At 38.5% G+C, this 21,399-nt stretch overlaps 1 protein-coding gene across 10 annotated transcripts in view; it reads right to left on the reverse strand.

Moving 5' to 3' along the window:
• The window catches only part of LOC113107804 (lipopolysaccharide-responsive and beige-like anchor protein), a 158,216-nt gene that overhangs the window by 108,101 nt on the left and 28,716 nt on the right, over positions 1-21,399 (reverse strand). For all 10 annotated transcript variants that reach the window (XM_026270548.1, XM_026270538.1, XM_026270606.1 and 7 more), the window contains exons 8-21: positions 20,543-20,689; positions 20,022-20,219; positions 18,292-18,425; positions 15,529-15,637; positions 14,032-14,184; positions 13,739-13,907; positions 12,930-13,009; positions 12,769-12,831; positions 11,822-11,919; positions 10,717-10,809; positions 10,398-10,506; positions 9,866-9,947; positions 966-1,089; positions 278-470 (exon numbers count right to left, since the gene is read on the reverse strand). In XM_026270548.1, the coding sequence (XP_026126333.1) occupies positions 278-470; positions 966-1,089; positions 9,866-9,947; positions 10,398-10,506; positions 10,717-10,809; positions 11,822-11,919; positions 12,769-12,831; positions 12,930-13,009; positions 13,739-13,907; positions 14,032-14,184; positions 15,529-15,637; positions 18,292-18,425; positions 20,022-20,219; positions 20,543-20,689 (1,752 nt within the window). The remainder of the gene's footprint in view (positions 1-277; positions 471-965; positions 1,090-9,865; positions 9,948-10,397; positions 10,507-10,716; positions 10,810-11,821; positions 11,920-12,768; positions 12,832-12,929; positions 13,010-13,738; positions 13,908-14,031; positions 14,185-15,528; positions 15,638-18,291; positions 18,426-20,021; positions 20,220-20,542; positions 20,690-21,399) is intronic.

The following is a 21,399-nucleotide window of genomic DNA, read 5'->3' on the forward strand; positions in this document are numbered from 1 at the left end:
ATATATATATATTATTTTAGCTAAAAAGCAGCTAATAGTATGCATATATATATATATATATATATATATATATATATGCATACTATTAGCTGCTTTTTAGCTAAAATAATAATACAAATAATAATAGTAATTTACATTTTAAATATTTCACAGGCATTTCCTCTGTTGTATGGAGGAAAGTTTTGTGAATGCATGTAAATATTAATGAGTGCAAGTAACATAAACGTTTATTACATGCATCCATGTTTTGTGTGTGTGTGTGTGTTTGGGTCCTGACCTTGGAGTGTGTGATGGAGAGTGTGTCCACCCACACACGCCAGCCGCCCCACTCATACTTAATGGCGTGATAAAGGAGGATGCGAAAGATGGCGTACACCATCTCTGTGATCTTCTGCTCCTCGCTGTTCTTGGGGTTTATAAAGCACAGAGACAGCATCCACTCCTGCCACACAGAGCACTGCAACAGACTCCTGCAGAAAACAACACGTTTGTAAAAGAACAGTACTCAGTTCAGAGAAAACAGTACTGATGACGAGCATGATGAAGTCTGTCTGTGTGTGTGTGTGTGTGTGTGTGTGTGTGTGTGTCTGTGTGTGTGTGTGACTGCGTGTGTGTGAGCGTGTGTGTGTCTGTCTGTCTGTGTGTGAGTGTGTCTCTCTCTGTGTGTGTGTCTGTGTCTGTGTGTGTCTGTCTGTCTGTCTGTGTGTGTCTCTGTGTGTGTGTGTGTGTGTGTGTCTGTCTGTCTGTGTCTGTCTGTGTGTGTCTGTGTGTGTGTGTGTGTGTGTGTGTGTGTGTGTGTCTGTCTGTCTGTGTGTGAGTGTGTCTCTCTGTGTGTGTGTGTGTGTGTGTGTGTGTGTCTGTGTGTGTGTGTGTGTGTGTGTGTGTGTGTGTGCGCGCGCGTGTGTGTGTGTGTGTGTGTGTGTGTGTGTGTGTGTGTGTGTGTGTGTGTGTGTGTGTGTCCTCACCTGCGGTTCTCTCGGCTGTTGTTGAAGAGTTTGATCATGTCTGAGAGGAAGATGCGCCGTACTTCCATGGTTTCTGTTCCTGGAGGAGCGTTCTTTAAGAGGGCAGCGATCACTTTAAGGATCTCTAGAAGTGGAAATATCGGTGTTTAATCCATGAACAGCACCATTTGACACTATATCTCACAGCTTAGTTTTTAAAAGGCTTATGATGCATTAAAAGGACAGTTTTCACTCAAGTTTGTGTTTTTATACACTATAGTTTCTAGATTATGCCTGCTGCCTTTTTAGTCACTAAATTGACTGTAAAAAAAAAGAGGTCGTAGGTAGCACAGATAGGTGGTAACAACATATCCAAACATTATCTGTTCAACAGATGCACAAACTGTGATAGCATATTTAAAACAAAATAAAATATTATTAATAATACTTTAATTTAGCAAGAATGCACTCAGAACTTTCTATTCCTCAAAGAATCCTGAAAAAAAATAATGATTTATTAAGTATTTCAATATTGATAATAATGAAACAAATGTTTCTTGACCACTAAAACCAGTGTCGTAGGATGGTCGAATTTAGGAGTCAAGAGGTAGATGTTTCAGCACATTCAAGAACGAGGAGAATCCACATTCAAAGATGATGGGATCTTTATTTTCCCAAATAAGGCCAAAAGCAAGACAAAAATCCATAATAAGACATAATAAACGACTAAACTGGAGAAACCAAAAAAAAACAAACTGACATGTGAGTCAAAAAAAAAAAAAATATAAATAAAAATAAAAATAGCAAAAAAAATCTTTCAAAATTATCATATACAAAGTTGGCTTCTTTCTAGCCAGTACAAAGTCACTCAGGTGACAAAGACAAATTACAGCCGTCCGCTTGCATGCCCCTCTCTTTAATACTGAACGGCCTTCTTAAATAGCGTCAACTCCCGCCACTCAAATTGGCCTAAACCATTACATCATCATCAGGGGGGTTATACAAATTAATAAAGTCTGGAAAAAAAATACTAAAGATAACAAATTACTACAATCCGAGGGTTTAAACCACACAAAGTGAGACTTACAAATTTACCCTCTTCAATAAACCTATAATGGAAGCAAAAAAAAAAAACAAACAACAGCAATCAGTGAATTCATAACAAATACTCTTTTCAAGCAGCAAGTATATACATAGGTACTCACTAGGGGCGCGCTTCCGCAGTGAGACCCAAGAACAACTAACCGCGAAGAAGAGATCAGGGTAAGCCGATGTAATCATGTTAACCAATGCCTATCAAATAAATGAAACTTTACAAAATAGAAAACGGTTTGAAGAGTGGTTATTTGGACAGATGAAACTTTACACTTTAACTGATTAACACATGTAATTCATAGAGAGTTTAACATCGTGTTCTCCCTGCAGCTCACTCTATTTAATTGGTGCACACAATCAAACAAAGGCATAACTGCATGAGCATTACGAAATACATTGCGTATACATACATTTCAAATAACAACTGTCCCTTCAAAGTAAAGATAAATGTCCAAGTACCATAAAAATGTTTTAATTCATGACAATAATGATCCATTGTCCATTGGCAGAAATGTCTGCCGTGACGGAGCATAATCTGTCCCGTCACATTCCCTCCCCCTTACGGAAATTACTCCACATAGCGGCGGGATAAAAAGTCTGCAAGCACATTGTCCTTTCCTGCCCGAAACTTTACCACAAACTTGTAGGGCTGAAGAGACAGATGCCACCTGGTGATTCTAGCATTACTATCTCTCATTCGATGCAGCCACTGCAAGGCTCGATGATCTGTCTCCAGAACAAATTCCTTCCCCAAGAGATAATATTTCAAAGTATCTAATGCCCATTTCATGGCCAGACACTCTTTTTCCACTGTGGAATATCTAGTCTCACGAGGAAACAGTTTACGGCTAATGTACTGGACGGGCTTTCTGTCCACACCTTCCCCTTGCAATAATACCGCCCCCAAACCAACTCCTGACGCATCAGTTTGAACAGTAAACGGTAGTTCAAAGTCGGGACTTTGTAGGACAGGCCCTTGGCACATACTCTCCTTTAAGTCCTGGAAAGCTTGATCACACTTTTCAGTCCAGACTACTTTGTTAGGACTTGACTTCTTTGTCAACTCAGATAGTGCCGTGGCTCTGCTAGAAAAATGGGGAATAAAACGACGATACCACCCCACTAAACCCAAGAAAGAACGTACTCCCCTTTTTGTAGTGGGTGGTTGACAGTCACGGATTGCACTCACTTTACTGACTTGGGGCTTGATGGTACCTCCTCCCAAGATATATCCCAAGTAATACACTTCAGCCTGAGCCAATTGGCACTTACTTGCATTGACTACAAGCCCCGCCTGCCGAATCCGTCTGAAGACCTCCCTCAGATGTCTTATATGCTCCTCCCAAGAAGTGCTAAAGATGACCACATCATCAATGTAAGCTGCAGAAAATTCTTCAGCTCCCCTCAAGACCTGGTCCATAAGACGTTGAAAAGTAGCTGCGGCCCCATGAAGGCCAAACGGCATAACGTTAAAATGGAATAGCCCACTTGGTGCACGGAAAGCCGTTAGCTCTCGAGCCTCTGGAGCCAAGGGGACTTGCCAATACCCTTTACATAAATCAAGAGTACTGAGGTACCGTGCCTTTCCTAGTCGTTCGACTAACTCATCCACCCTGGGCATTGGATAGGAATCGAAGGCAGAGATGCTGTTAAGTTTGGAAAAATCCACACAGAAGCGTAGTCCCCCATCCTTTTTTGGGACCAGGACCACCGGGCTACACCACTCACTATGGGAAGGTTCAATGATCCCCATCTCCAACATGACTTGCACTTCCTGCTTCAGGGCAGGTATGAGACGTGCCGGTACCCTACAAGTAGTCTGTCGGATGGGTCCATCAGATTTCAGTCGAATGTCATGGGTAATGAGCTCTGTTCTTCCCGGTTCTTCCCGGAACAACGCCTTGGGAATAATATGCAGCAGCTCCTTCTGATGTTCAGATGACAGGTGAGCAACTGAGGGAGAGACACTTTTACCTTTGGTGGTAGGGAAATACTGTTCTTTGAGTTCTTCTTCCTCCTCCACTACACAGGCCCATCTCTGCTCATTAAAAGGTACAGAACGCTCATTCCATTGCTTTAATAGGTTCACATGGAAGACTTGCTGTGGTTGACGTCGTCCCGGCATGGCAATTTCGTAGGTGACCTGCCCCAACTTACGAAGCACCTCAAAGGGGCCTTGCCACTTTGCCAACAAGCTACTCTCAGAAGAAGGCAACAATAGGAGCACCTTTTGCCCAGGTTGAAAGGTGCGGAGACGGGCATTACGGTCATACCAGGTTTTCTGGCGGGACTGTGACCGGATTTGATTGTCATGAGCTAAAGTACTGAGCTGGTCCAGTTTCTCCCTCATCTTTAAAACATAGCTTACAATGTTCGTTTGCTGTTGGGGGGCGTCTCCCTCCCAGCTCTCGCGCAGAACATCCAGTGGACCTCTTACTTCTCGTCCATAAAGCAACTCGAAGGGGGAGTAACCAGTAGATGCCTGCGGAACTTCTCGGTAAGCGAATAGCAGATATGGGAGCCACTGGTCCCAATCAGCACCAGAATCACTAACAAACTTCCTTAGCATGGATTTAAGGGTCTGATTGAATCTTTCAACCATGCCATCCGTCTGCGGGTGATATGGAGTGGTCTTAATGCCCTGAATTCCTAACAATGTGTAAACCTGTTTCAGGAATTTGGAATTGAAATTGGTCCCTTGATCGGTCAAAATCTCCTTTGGAATCCCTACCCTAGAAAATAGCTGTAGAAGACAATTAGCTACTTGCCTAGCCTTAATATGCCTAAGGGGGAAAGCCTCTGGATAGCGAGTAGCATAATCACATACTACCAGAATGTAGCGGTGTCCTCCTCTGCTTTTTTCTAATGGGCCTACTACATCCATAGCTATGCGAGTGAAAGGTATATCAATAACTGGTAGATTGATCAAAGGAGCTTTCATCCCTCTCTTGGAGCGAACTACAAGTTGGCATTCAGGGCACGACTTACAGTACTCCACCACAGCTCTATGCAACCCTGGCCAGTAAAATCTGCTACCTATCCGTTCTTCAGTTTTCTCTTGACCAAGATGACCTGCCCAGGGAATACTGTGCCCTAAGTGCAAGACTCGGGTCCTAAGAATCTCAGGGACTACCAACTGTTCTGTATCACCACTCACCCTTACCAGTTTGCCATTCCTCATTGCAAAACATACATTCCCATCTTCTTTCTCCCTAAGCGCTTCCTCGTAGGTTTTGACATCTTTATAACAAGAACCAAGAGTAATGTCTTCCCTTTGCAACTTTGCAATATCCACTACCTCTATGTCACTATCATTCAAGGGTGGATACATCAACTGCTCTTGAAATGACGTTCCTCTGACTTTGTCCCTACGCTTTTGAGATTTCGTCTTCTTTACTCTCTCCCTAGTCTGTTCACAAGCATATGGCAATACTCCCCATGACTGATCCAAATTCTCTCTAGCCTGAGCTCGAGTTGTCACATAGCTCTGAGCGGTAACCTCACATCCCTGCAACAGCTCTGCTAACACCGGAACATCCTGCCCTAAAATAACTGGATAGGGGCAAGTATCCATTACACCAACAGTCAACAGGTACTTTTGTCCCTGAATTTCTATTGTAGTACTTACAGTAGGGTACTCGATCTCATCACCATGAATACACCTGACTCTTATTTTGCCTATATGAGTGACTTCTTCTGGGAACAAACATGCTCTACGGATGAAGGTCTGACTACTACCAGAATCAATAAGAGCCTGCCAAGTTTTCCCCTTCACCTTTACAGGAACTATGGCGTCAGTAGACATCACTGATCTAACATCCCTAGAACCTGGACAAAATAACAGTCTAGAGTCTGTAATCTTATTAACTGGACATTCAGGCTTAATATGGCCAGGTTGGCCACAACTGTGACAAATAACCTTAGGTCTTACAGCAGCACTATTCTGGGAAGGAAAACTATTGGACCGATTAAACACCCTAGCCTCACCCGCAGACTTACCGTATGATGGCTTCTTGGTGTCTCGTGGTGGACCTTGGGGTTTCCCTCCACTACCTTGAGTACCCAGCTGGTAACCTTTGCTGGTTCGACGAGCTGCAATGAATGTCTCCGCTAAGTCTGCGGCTTCTTTAGAGGTTTGAGGATTGTGTTCCTTTACCCAGACTCTTAACTCTGGATTTAACATCCGCAAAAACTGCTCCAGAATAATTTGTTCGCCAATTTCCTCTTTGGATTTTTGTTTGGGATTGAGCCATTTCTCATACAAATCTTTAAGTCTGCTTTGCAGCTCTCTTGCAGTCTCCCCCTCCCGAATGGACATGGATCGGAACCCGAGACGATACGTTTCAGTATTAATCTCCATCTTTCTCAGAATGGCCTGTTTAACTTTTACATAGTCTCTGCTATCAATAATGTCCATCGCCACATATGCAGCACGGGCTTTACCTCTAAGCAGAGGCACTAGATAAAGAGCCCACATGTCCATTGGCCATTGGCTAGCCAATGCAATTCTTTCGAATGTGGTTAAATAATGTTCAATATCATCCTCCTCATCAAACGAAGGCATCTTAGGTGCAGTCCATCCCATATGTACAGGTGGGAAAGGTGTACCTTGACTAGGAATATCAGGAACAGGACTATTAGAATCATGCCTGGACAAAAAGGGTACTTCAGTACTGTGCGTCGGTGAAACAGGATCCTGCAACTGGGCAGAGGTTTGTCCAGATGGTGTTTGATCAGGTCGTTTGGTGCTCACCAAAGTCTGTAACTGTTGAAACTGATGAGAGAGTGTCTTCCACCTTTGTTCTTGTCGCTGAGTTTCTGCTTCCCATCGGTCCTGCTGCTTTTGCTGTGAATGCATAAAGGATCTCAATGTCGCCTCCAGGCTGTCTGTACGCTCTTCCAGAGCTGTTGACGGTGACCTACTGGCATCGGGTTGCACTGCAGCCGTAGTATTTTCCACATCCTGCACAGTAGATGGCACCTTAGGGGTCTCAGGCACTTTTGTAGGATCGCCTTTTGGTTGACCACGCCCTCGTGTTGCCATATCATTTACAAGAATGTGCGACCTCTTAACCACTGGATCCCACCGCTGCCACCATATGTCGTAGGATGGTCGAATTTAGGAGTCAAGAGGTAGATGTTTCAGCACATTCAAGAACGAGGAGAATCCACATTCAAAGATGATGGGATCTTTATTTTCCCAAATAAGGCCAAAAGCAAGACAAAAATCCATAATAAGACATAATAAACGACTAAACTGGAGAAACCAAAAAAAAACAAACTGACATGTGAGTCAAAAAAAAAAAAAAATATAAATAAAAATAAAAATAGCAAAAAAAATCTTTCAAAATTATCATATACAAAGTTGGCTTCTTTCTAGCCAGTACAAAGTCACTCAGGTGACAAAGACAAATTACAGCCGTCCGCTTGCATGCCCCTCTCTTTAATACTGAACGGCCTTCTTAAATAGCGTCAACTCCCGCCACTCAAATTGGCCTAAACCATTACATCATCATCAGGGGGGTTATACAAATTAATAAAGTCTGGAAAAAAAATACTAAAGATAACAAATTACTACAATCCGAGGGTTTAAACCACACAAAGTGAGACTTACAAATTTACCCTCTTCAATAAACCTATAATGGAAGCAAAAAAAAAAAACAAACAACAGCAATCAGTGAATTCATAACAAATACTCTTTTCAAGCAGCAAGTATATACATAGGTACTCACTAGGGGCGCGCTTCCGCAGTGAGACCCAAGAACAACTAACCGCGAAGAAGAGATCAGGGTAAGCCGATGTAATCATGTTAACCAATGCCTATCAAATAAATGAAACTTTACAAAATAGAAAACGGTTTGAAGAGTGGTTATTTGGACAGATGAAACTTTACACTTTAACTGATTAACACATGTAATTCATAGAGAGTTTAACATCGTGTTCTCCCTGCAGCTCACTCTATTTAATTGGTGCACACAATCAAACAAAGGCATAACTGCATGAGCATTACGAAATACATTGCGTATACATACATTTCAAATAACAACTGTCCCTTCAAAGTAAAGATAAATGTCCAAGTACCATAAAAATGTTTTAATTCATGACAATAATGATCCATTGTCCATTGGCAGAAATGTCTGCCGTGACGGAGCATAATCTGTCCCGTCACAACCAGCATCATAAGTTTTTTTATTATTATTATAAAGTTATCTTAATTTGTAATGACATGTCTCAAAATTACAGTTTTTACTGTATTTTTCATCAAATGAATGAAACCTTGGTGAGCATAAGAGACCTAACCAGCCCCAAACTTTGAATAGCTGTTGTATATGTATATATTAAAAAATTATTAATGAAACAGCAAGGACAAAGAAAATTGCAACTTTTTAAATAAAAAGGATACATTAAATTTTTCCCCCAACACCTGCATATAGTGAGGAAATAACATGGATATAACGTGGATGGAGTAGAAATGTACTCCACATCCTAAGGTCAGTACTGTCTCAACTCTTCCTGGAACAGAGCGTTAGCTTAAACTGGAAAGAGTGGTTGTTTAGATGAATTATCTAGACAATGTCAGCATGCATTAGGTTGAGAAGAGCAGCTCAGGTTTCAGCCGTCACAGGGAGTTTAGAGCACGACAGCATCTGTAACCAATGCTCTCTCCTTCCAGCAGAACTGTGTCGTTTCTATGCCTTACTCACTTCAATTAGAGTCACTGAACCTTACCAGTAGAAAATTACCTTTGCATGTATCTCTGCACTTTTCTGTTTTTTTTTTGTTTTGTTTTTTTTCGCTCTCCAGTCACCATTTGGTCCTGGTTTGTCTCTGAGTTTAATTTAAAAGAAACGTTTGCTTCCTCGGTTTGTTTGATTGGGTCTGACATGGCTAAAGACTGCAATCAGAGCCATTTAGAGGCTTCAACACAGATCAAATCAAGGAGACACAGAAAAGAAAGCTGAAACTCTCTGATCATATACGAGAACGCTCTAGAACCGGTTCACTGTCATAGTCACATCTCCATGTAAATACAGCTCTAATCAACAGTACCTCAGAGTTAAGCTTCATTAGGGAAAGGTCCGATATGGATCGGTATACAATATTAGCTTCACTTTTTACATTAAAACCAGAGCATCTGATTGCTGCCAAACCCTGTACTGGATTTAAACAAGACACGTGCAAAATTGAGCATAAACTGAGGCTGGAAAGAAAGGCATCTTGTTATAAGAGACTATTCACTCATTTAAGATTCAGAAACCGATGCAGCAAAACTTATCTCAAATTAAATTTTTTATGTGTTTATCATCTCCAACAATTGAGCTTCATTTGTCTGAGGTAACTATATACTTCATCATTAGAAAATACCAGTGGCTGTTTGATTTGCTCTGCTTCAGCTACACTAGCTTAACACTATTATTGTAAATCATGAGTAAAAATAAGCCATTTTACAAGAGGAGGCTGGCTTTGCTTGTGATCTAGCCGTACATTTTTCATGCACACAAGAGGCGGTATAAAATGAACTGGAATAACATTTTAAATTTAAGATTTCTCTGAGAAAGGCATGTAAACCTGCAATACAAAAAGAGCCTAGTCTAGATAAATGTGTTGCCTTTCAGCAATAAATAATTCACTTTTAACCTTTATTGTAAACATAAATTAGGTAAGACCTTTTTAAGTAATCAAAAATAAATATTTCAATGCAATAAAAAAAAATATTAAGTATTAGTCAAAAATGAATTTTTTTTAACAGCTATGTGAGGAAGTGTGTGTATGCACATTTAATCACTGGTGTTAGAAGCGGAGTGACTGTGTTTCATGTAACTTACGTGGGTTTTGAATCTTCACAGTGGAGTCGGGGTCTGGGTGCTGTTTGTGAATGACCAGAGTACAGATCTGCTCCGTAAGAATCTGGAGAAAATTACACATACGTTCTGGTTAGAACCAAAATACAGATTAGAAAATAAAATACACAAAAATTGCATAACATTTCACAACAATCACAATCTAGGGACATAATCCTGAAAAAAAAAATATATTTTTTTTTAATCAGGATTTCGGCATAATATTGGGGAAATACAGTAGAAAATAAAATCAACATGAATAAAAAATAAAAATTAAATAAGAAAGAAACAAACCAAAAAAGAAAAGTAAAACACCTAAATCAACATTTTTATTTACACTTTTTATGGATAGAAACCACAAAATTAGAAAAAAATCTGATCCCGAAGCATATGCATCTGGCATATGCACCACAAACATGTGCAAAGCGTGCACTTTCACCAAATGTAACATTTTGCTGATGTCTGCACAGTATAATAGTCAAAAACAAAGTTTTTGGTATCAATGTCGGAGACTGACCTCGAAGAGCACGTTGTATGTTGTGACTGAGAACTGGTTCGAGTGGAGCATCAATCGTTCGGTCAGCAGAGAGAACAGTCCGTGAGCCAGCATGACCTCCGACTTTGTCCTAAAACACATGGCATCCAAAACATCAGCACCCAAACACACACTTTTTAATCCATCAAACACCACAGAAACTGCATTTGGAAAAATACTCACACACAACGTCAGACTTCGACTACATTATATTATGAATATTTCCAATGCAAGGCTGTCGTTTTATACGATTAACAGTATTATTGCAGACTTAATTCCAAATGATGCATAAGTAACTCACTTTGGTGACAGATATTTGAGAAAGTAGCCCAAGACTTTGAGTGCCTGCACACGAATCCCTTCGCTTTTGGATGCAAGCAGCTTAAAGATGACCCTGTTGTTCACAGAAGAGAAAAAACATGCAACGTTACATTTCTGATGAGAAACCAATGCAGAAAATTATACTAAATAAATGTGGACCACAAAACCAGTCATAAGTGTGCATTTTTGGAAATTGAGATTTATGCATCATCTTTATGGATAAATAAGCTTTGCATCGGTGTATGGTTTATGAAAGTACGATATTTGGCAGAGATATGACTATTTGAAAATCTGGAATCTGAGGGTGCAAAATAAAATTGCCTTTAAAGTTGCCTAAATGAAGTCCTTCACAATGCATATCACTAATAATATTAATTTTTTTGATTTGTATTACATTTTGGCATAAAATAAATTAATAAGTTTGACAATACAATCTATTTTTGGTTATAGCTACAAATAAAAAGGACATATTTATAAAGACTTATTTCTTGTATTATTATTCAAATGCATGAATGAAAACAACCATATTTACTATCTATATCTAAAACATCTGTTCCATCATGTTCAGGCTTAAATATGGTGTTGAACTGAACACTTTCAGTCTTTCTCTCTGACTAAAGAAAACAACAGTGACACGGAGCTGACGTGTACATTCATATGTAACCGAGACTATTATCCAGTCTACATATTAAAATAAATCTGCCTTTACCCTGCTGGAGTAGAATTTGATGGAAGTGTGATTTGAGTAAGGTTGTCACATCTAAAATGAAAGTGAGGCCTTTTGGGGGTCCAGATGCCCCCCTGCTAGCATGCACATTTAACCCCGTGGCTGTCAGTGGAGCTAGCATGTCTATAAAGGATTTGGAAATGTAAATGCCTGCATTTTAGTAGCACATATGAGAGCAGCAAAGGTATCAGATGAACCTATGAAAGTGTTTTTATGGGTTTTGTTGAGCAGGACTCTGCTGAGAATGAGATTTTGTGGCCTCCTATTGTTCTATGGAGATTCATTCCAATTATTTTGTCAGTTTCTTTTTTTTTTAAGGTTCATTAATAGTTTTTAATAAAGATGCCACAGCTCTCACCGTATTCCATTGCGCTGATCGAAGGCTTGAACCATTGAGATGGGATGCTCAGACATCAGTGCTACCAGAAGCTGAAGAACATCCATCAGATTATCATCCTGTAAAAAAAAAAAATAATATATATATATATATAAGCATATGTCAGAGTCAGGTGTCATTCAAGGCATTCAAGGCTCTAAGATTTTCAAGTTCAGATCATTATAAAAGAAGAGTTAAGCAGGAGATCTGCATTGTCTGCATTAACCTAACATTAGAATTAATTCATATATGTGACCCAGGACCACAAAAACAGTCTTAAGTGTCAGTTTTTTTTTTAAATTGAGATGCATACATCATCTAAAAAAGCTGAAAAAATACACTTTTCATTGATGTGTGGTTTGTTATGATCAGACAATATTTGTCTGAGATACAACTATTTGAAAATCTGGAATCTGAGGATGCAAAAAAAATCTAAATATTGAGAAAATCATCTTTTAAGTTGTTTAATGAATTATTAGCCATGCATATTACTAATCAAAAATTCAGCTTTGATATATTTACAGTAAGAAATTTACAAAATATTTTTTTACTTAATATCCTAATGATTTTTGTCATAAAAGAAAAAATGTTTCTTCGCTATTGCTACAAATATCCCCCAGAGACTTAAGACTGGTTTTGTGCTCCAGGGACACACACACACACACGCACACACACACACACACACACACACACACATACACACACACACACATATATATATATATATATATATATATATATGGAAATTATCATGCACAAGACAGAAAGCTGCAGGGACCAAGCGCCATCTGGTGGAAGTAAAATAAAACTTAACAGAACTGATCATTTGCCTTGATTTACAGTAAAATTGTTAAAAGTGGTCAGACATCCAATACTGGTTTAAAAGACTGCAATGTATTGAGAAATGTATTGTAGGAGCATTGCAGTACCTCATGCATTGTGAGCAGGTAGTTCAGAATACTCTGCAGTTCGTCTTCCTTTACGCCGTTATCCTACATTTACACAAAACACAAGCATCACCTGAACTGCACTTCTCATGATGGAGATGATTTATTCAGATCGTATGCATGTTACGGTCATACTAGTGTACCTTCATGATAAGTTGTTTGACAAACAGCAGCAGGAACGCTCGGAGAGAGAGAATCTCCTTCTGATTTGGTCTTGGTCCATCTGATGCAAGATATCAACCAGAAAACACTGTGAATAATACTCTATGGGCAAACATTTGTGATGACACTAATACATTTATTTGTTTTGTTTTTTGCGTCCCAAAGGAAATTCAGTTTAGAAATACCATTTTAGATTTTTTTTTTATAAATAAGAAAATTTGACTCGTTTATTGTAACCCTTATTTAATTTAGTGCGATTTGAATGAGACAAGCAATAAAGCAGTCTAATGTGGAAATTACACATAAGACAAATTGCTATGTTATTGCGGGACGGGATGTTTTCCCACAGCATCTTTTGTGCAAACCTGCAGTGCCCTATTTATCTAGAAATATATTTACAATGACAGTGTTTATAGATTATAAATAAGAATAAAATATTAAATGCATAAAGTTGCAACATCCTAGCAAAGACTCTAGACCACCAAATGAGTTATAACAGCATGAGCTTAAACTATGAGCTTAAACTATTATGCTATTAATATAATTTGCAACAAATGCATTCAAAATAATTTGCAAAAACAGATAACTCAGTTTTTAGCAATTTTCAGAAATAATGTTTTTTCATTGTGTATTACAAATAACCTCAATCAAACTGCAGTTGGGTTATTTTGACTAGGTTAAAAACAAGCCTAACCCTAACAGCTAACATACGCAAAGAAAAAAACATGATAACATTGTAAAAAAAAAAAGGACGAAGTTGGTTTAGTTCTACAGCAGACTGCTCTCTTACCGAGACCCTTGGGCGTGATTCCACTGCGGTCCAGTGGGTTTACAACCCAGTAGAAATACTTGAGAGTATGCATGACCTGCAGTACAGTCCCAACTCTGCGGATCGCGTTATAAATGTTGACGGTGCTGATGAATTCTGTGGCCAGGTAAGTGTAGAGAGCCAGCTGCACCTGTAGGGGGCAGCAAATCAGTTTAAACCACCAATGAAAAATCACATTTGAGAGAACAAAGAATTGGTAAACCATTTAGCTAGCATGATGCAACAGCATTGGTTTGAGTACATGTTTCAGATACCTTAGCTGGGGCATAAATCCAGATGGTAGGGTTGAAGAGGATGTGGTCACACAGCTGTTTCAAGAGCAAAACTCCAGTAGGAAGGTTGCTAAGATAACGGGCGAAGGCAAGGATAATATCCAGCACTGGTCGTGTCACGTGTACTTTGGAGGACTGAGAAGAAGATGCAAACATAAAATCAGTTAATAAACTTGGTGACACAAAAAAATAAGAATAACAGACTGTTTCAAGCGGTCAGTTTCTGCAAGCTGTGTGACAGCAAACCTTGAGGTCCATCTCAGGTTTCTAATGTTTATAAGAACACCTGCGCTAATTGCTAATTTGATTGCTAACGACTCACTGCCCTAACAATCACAAGAGAATCCTTTCACTCTTTTTGTCTTAAAAAGTGCAGCATAGGACAATATTTCTCAAAGCAACTTGAATACATTTTACGGCCTTCAGACACATACTAAATCCATTTTTAGTCTTTCATATATTCTTTTATTTTTTAAGATTAAGGGTAATGACTTGATGTGATAACTTAAGGCAAGTTGAGATCTTAAGAGTCACTGTAGCCCGAGGTATAAAAAATTTTGTTGTTATAAAACAGATGAACGTGTGATTATGAATAATACTAGATGAACGGTATTATGCATTCTCAAGCATTACACGTTTTTATTTTTCTGTGTTACCCTGCAACTTCTGCAGGCATATGCTAGTATGCTTTAAAAGGGACCTATTATGATGTAATTTTAATCTCAGATGTCCCCAGAATGTGTCTGTAAAGTTTCAGCTCAAAATACCCAACAGATAATTTTGAAATAAAGCACAAAAAAAAAAAAGCATGCTGTTTTTTGGTCATGCATCTTTAAATGCAAATGAGCGGTTGCTCCCTGCCTCCTTTCTAGAACAGGGTTGTGCCTTTACAGCTGTACCTCGGATATTCTGCGATAGGTTACTTGAATAACCCCAGTTCTCTGATAGCATTAAGTGAGGTGTCTGACTATGGGATACGCCCCTTCTATGTAAGGAAGGAGGTGCTCTGGGTTACACAAGTAACCTATCGTTTTTTTTCAAAGCATACGTTTCGGTTTCCCACTATGGGATATCCTTACTCCCTTATCGCCGGATAGACGTCTCAAAGTCTTCTGCTAACTGAAGATAACTATCACAGGACTGGTTGAGTCATCGCTAAAGATCCAACGCTAAATACAGCACGTGGCTTGTTTTGAGACACTGCTTATGATTTATGGGGACTAAAAAAGGAGTGGGTGGATCATTATAGAGTAGCTGTGTACACACACTGCCAAAACACATTCATGATCAATTTTTATATAAAAAGTCTCCATTAAAAATGACTCCCTCACATGCATTTTAAGAGTATAAGCTTATTTCAAATACTAAAGAAGACCATTTTCACTTTTCTTGTGTTTCAGGATTAGCAGGTCTTTGGATGCACATGATCCACGTACTCAATGCACAAATTAATATTCATGTTCATATTCATGCACTTACCTTCTCCAGTGAGTAACCAATGACGAGAAAGCCCTTGCAGGCCAACACCTGCTCTTGCATAGCTACAGAGCCCTTCAACAGCTCCATCACGAATGACAGTAGTGTGCAACTGAGAGAAAAACAACATACAACAGGTCAGAGTCAGTGGAGTAGAACTAACAATATGATAATAACATTTAGACCTGATCTAGAATAAGAATTAGGTCAAATGAGGCGGGAAAAGATTTCAGTAAATGGTAAACTTTTATGGGCCTACTGTTTGGAAGTAGAGGCTTGAACATTCTGCAAAATATCTCTTTTGTGTTCTATGTAAAACAGTCATGCATTTTCACTAGTGCTGTCAATCGATTAAAAAAAATTAACTAATTAATCGCACAATTTTTTTAAATTAATCGCGATTAATCGCGATTAAAAGACTGAAACTTTTTGGATATGTAAATGTAAAATGTAAATAATTAATGTAAACTCAAGATAAAGAAACTATTTAAATTCAAAATATGATTGTTTATTGGAATTTTTGTTTAACTTGTAACACAGATTTTCTCATGTAAACAACATACCTGCAATAAACCATCAATATCCTCCAAATTACCTGTTGGCTTGAAAGCCATATTTATTACAGAAATAAAAACACAGGCATGTAAGTACCATTTGAATTTCAAAACAATCAATGCCAATAAAAAACAAAAATGATTTCCATGTTGAATTCTAAGTAGACTGCAAAAAAATTCCAAAGTTTAGTCATTGCCAGTGCTTTAAGTGGGCCCGTACACACCAGTACTCAGTACCGCCACTTCCAAATATAGCTCTTGAGCGTACCGCCACCTCTCCGTGCGCCCAGAACGTGCTTGTAGCGTACCGGTACGCTCATTTGGACATCTGTTTTAATAGAGGTTTTAATCTTTTACCTGCACTGCCGATTTTCAGAGCGCCCTTCACAATGCAAGCTTCCTAATTCATCCCACCCAGAGCAGAAACTACATTACCCATTCACCCTTAAGTTATACAAGTGAATAGCGCATGTGTCGCTTTTCCCACTGTAAGTGTCAACAACTCAACGTGGCCGGAGAAGGTGTGTGAAACTCGTTGTGAGTTATACTAAAGCAAAATCTTGAGTATTTATTGTCTGATAAACATTAAAAACTGTCTGCGGAAGTTGAGTCGTCCTGCAGCCCCCGCTGGCTGTTCATTGGCTGCAGCATCTTTTTTCTAAGTTCTAAAAAAATACCGTAGACGGCAAGGCACAAATTTAGATATTCATTTATCTAATTAATCTATAGCCTATGCACAAAGACAATATGATTTTTTTGTCCCCTTTGTGTTTTAAAACTTGATGAAGAGAGAGAGCGCAAGTTGCTGCAGCTGAGGAGGACAGTGATGCACGCGTACAAGAGTGATTGACAGTTCGCGGCACTGTGTACAAAAAATACTCCGCTACACAATTATTTCGTTATTTTCGTTTAAGCTTATTAACGTTAGCGTTACAGAAAGGTCTGATTTACGCACTGTTACAGTCATTGTTTTTTTTTTTTTTTTTTTAAACAATGACATTTGAGTTCATGATTTTAATGTTGCTGTTTCTTGTGGCAGACTGAAGAGTAATCCGGCAGAGTTTTATACTGAAACTTTCCGTCTAAAAGTCCTTCCTTGGTCTTATCCATATTTCTTTGCACGTTGAACACACATGGCCACAACTTGAAATAAAAAAAACTGCAACCGCGTTAATTGCGTTATTTTTTTTTAACGCGTTAAATATTTCAAATTAATCGAATGCGTTAACGCGCTAATTTTGACAGCACTAATTTTCACTAGTGCAGATGATTTAATGAACTATTTTGGTGCAAGTCAATAAAGCATTAAAATTATTAAATTTAACATAATCTCACACTGCATGCAGTTGCTGACTAGCATGATGCACCGTCTTAATGGGTTTTTTTCTTATATTTATATCATATTATACAGTTTAGCATAAAACTAAACTTGTTTTTTACCTTGATTATCTACACAATAACTGTACACTACATTTTAGACACAATATTGTCAGTATTGTTGTTTTTGCTCAATTTTACCAAGAAACACTCAGCTGTTTCGTTACTGAATGAATCTTTTTTTGAACGAATCGAGTGAGCAAATGATTCAGTGATCCATTCATAAAGAGAGTCATTGAGTCAATGACAAGAAGACCAAGTAAGACAGTGATTTGCCACCAACTACTGGAGGTTTTAGTTTCATATTTACAACCCATTAATGTCCATTAAAAACCCATTAACATCACATCATTGTTTATTCTATTCTAACTGTAGTGTAAATGTTGTTAAAAATAGCTGCTGTTACTGTCGTCAACACAAACTGATCAAACTGGTCATTTCGATAATGTAAAAGAAAAAAAAAATCTTGATTTAGGCATTTGTTTTCCAGGTAACACTCATGTTAGTACTAGAGCCAATCATGGTTAAATATTTAACTTTGTATTGGCTCCTAGTCAATGGTATGTCTACACAAAGTAACACTGAGTAACACTACACACTCAACTCTAGAGGAAAAACCCTGTAGCCAAAAACAGATTAATGGTTTGTATACCATGAGAAAACATCTCCTTTAAATCTGTTGGGTTTAACAACTCGATGACAGACAACGTAACTTAATTTTCAGTTTTTCCTAGCAAAGCTACAACTGTGAAGAGTTCAATCGTTTTTTTTCCCCACTGAGTATCCCTTTCCTAATTTTCATTTCACCCCCAAGCCGGAGTTGATGTGTTCTCACCAGACAGAGGAGTCCAACTCGTCACCGCTGTGCTGGAGGAAATCCAGCTGTGCAAACAAGGGGAAAAGGACCTGCACTCCTCCTATAGAATGGATGGCACTCTGAACCGCGTGTGTCACCACAGCTTTGACGTCCTGAGACATAGAAACGCCTGATGTTAGCTTTCTTTAGTCATTTTATGCAACATAATGGACCCTCTACATTAATACAATTCATAAATCTCTTTTATATTTCATAAATCTCTGCTTTGTATTCATGGGGGTTAATTAAACACAGAAAGAAAGCTGTGAGGTCCTTAGGTGCCTCTAAAAAGCGTAGTACTCTCCCAGATGGCACATCCATAAAATCAATTTCAGAGAGAACTGCTCCATCTGTTCAGCATCAGAAGCCTTTATTAACTGAAAAAAAGCTAAATTATTGTTCCTATAGGTTATTTTATATAATGTATCCTATGATCCAGTTATCAAGTCCAGGGCTTGCCAAGAACAATTCTTCAGTTGAAAAAGTTTTCGGAAATGTTCTTGCCAACACAATATTAATATAAAAATATCGTATTTTCCGGACTATAAGTCGCACTTTTTTTCATAGTTTGGCTGGTCCTGCAACTTATAGTCAGGTGTGACTTATTTATCAAAAGTAATTTGACATGAACCAAGAGAAACGAACTAAAAATGAATCAAGAGAAAACATTACGGTCTCCAGCCACCAGAGGGCGCTCTATGCTGCTCACTGCTCCTGTAGTCTACACTGAAAACATAGAGCGCCCTCTCGTGGCTGGAGACGGTAATGTTTTCTCTTGGTTCTAAATAAATGCGACTTTTACTCCAGTGCCACTTCTATATGTTTTTTTCCTCATCATGACGTATTTTTGGACTGATGCGACTTATTCTAAGGAGCGACTTATAGTCCAAAAAATATGGTAATAATAATTTCTTAGATTTTAATTAGCAATACAATAATAAAAGTGCTTTTGGTGTTAAACAACTGTGCACTGGGAAAAAAAAATTATATTTAACTTTAAACACCATTGTGTCGCTTCCCAAACTATCAGGAGTCATTCTTGCAATTTCGACAAAACATAACTTAACTTTATCTTGATGAAATGCTTAAATTAGAAGAATTTGAATGCATCACACAAAACCAAATGCTTATGCTTGCAAGGCATTGAAACACATTGAACAACGCTAACATTTGTAAAATAACACTTTATTTTAAGGTTTCCAAGATGTTACATGCACTTGCTATTATAATAACAATTAATTATGCATTCTTACATGCAATTAACCCCTAAGCCAAACCCTAACCATAAAGTAAGTACATGTAGTTAATTGATTTTACTCGGTCCCTAAATGTATGATTACATTGTAACAAGAATAACTTCAAAGTTAAGTGCATCTGACACGTTTATAAACTGGCCTAAAACTTTCTCACACTGGCTAGGGCCATCAGACTGTCCATACTGTTGAGCTCTGGAGTCAAAAATTGATATTTAATAAATAAATGGATGTTAAAAAGCGTATAGACTCATTTGATGACACTGCGGACCAGATTAGATTAAGTGCTTTTAGAACTGGATGCAGCACAGGTGTGGGCCGTATTATGCATACTGTTTACCCATACTGTTTATGTTAATGAATGGTGAGCGGCTAGTTTCATTCGCCCACAGAGAGCGGTTCACCTGTAAGGGCAGCTGTGCTGGGATGGTGAACCAGGTGTGATGAAGAGCATACCTGCAGCATGAGGGCGTGTGGTGAGTGCACAAAGATGGAGGCATTGTTCTTGGGAGAGGACTCCAGACACAGCTGAGCATCAGTGGCTCGAGGATTATAGGCGAAGGCGATGCTGGCAGACAGCTTTCCATCATACAGCAGCAGCTTATGATGCTCTGCAAACAGCAGGTCACTCTCTGCCCTGTGCTTAAAAGTGCCCTGGATCAGTCAGAGAGATGAGAAGAGATGCTGAGTAGAGCCATGCTGCACATTCTCAAGTGTGTGTGAGAAATTAAATCTGATTCATCAAAGCACTTTTGCAAAAACAGATTGATTATGTGAATGAAAAACATGCCTGAAAGGTTCCAGCCAATTATCATATGACTGCAAACATTTACATTTAGTATTTTACATTCATTTAGTATACATACAGAGCATTTGTGTGTTTGAGATTTGACTACATTGATACCTCATGATTTTTACCAGTAACTTTCTTTTTAATCTATAATAATACACCATTTGGGGAAAAGAATGGATCGCACCTTATATCCAGGTCCCAGATGATAGATGGCTAATATCTGAGCAGCGCTGAGAGCTTCACTGAACAGATACACTGCCCCCATCTGACCACAGAACACACGGTTCGCGTCTGCCGTCTCTGATGAGCCCAGAAAACACTTGTCGAATGTCTGAGAAGAACAGGAGGAGAAAAGGTCAGTTTAGTTCAGTTTTTTGTTTCAATTCATCATAATGTTTTAAGTGTAGTACTGGTACACTACCATAGTCTCCCTACACAGTAAAAATACAGTAAATACAGTAATAATGTGAAATATATTTACAATTTAAAATAACTGTTTTCTATGTGAATGTGTTGTAAAATATAATTTATTCCTGTGATGACAAAGCTGAATTTTCAGCTTCATTACTCCAGTCTTTAGTATCGCATGATCCTTCAGAACTCATTAAATTATGCAGATGTACTGGACAATAAACATTTCTGATTATTTTGTGTGTGTGTGTGTGTGTGTGCGTGCGTGTGTGTGTGGAAACAGCGATACATTTTTTCAAGAATCTTTGAAAAAGAGAAAGTTCAAAAGATCAGCTTTTATTTGAAATAGAATCTTTTGTAACATTATAAATGTATTTTCTGTCACTTTAAATCGGTTTAATGCATCCTTCCTGAATAAAAGCATTCATTTCAAAGCATACTGACTTTACCTATTACAGTCATTTTTTTTAAATGGCTTTTTAATGAGACTCATTGTTCACATGCATAAAATAAAACAGCATTAAACCGTATTAGTTTCACTTGTTAGTGAATCAAGATGAGAAACCAGCGATTTCCTGTTACGAAATGTTGCTCTTTAAATGTTATAAATAGAAAGTGATTGCATCATTC

The sequence above is a fragment of the Carassius auratus genome, chromosome 1 (genome assembly GCF_003368295.1).
Source record: "Carassius auratus strain Wakin chromosome 1, ASM336829v1, whole genome shotgun sequence".
NCBI lineage: Eukaryota > Metazoa > Chordata > Actinopteri > Cypriniformes > Cyprinidae > Carassius > Carassius auratus.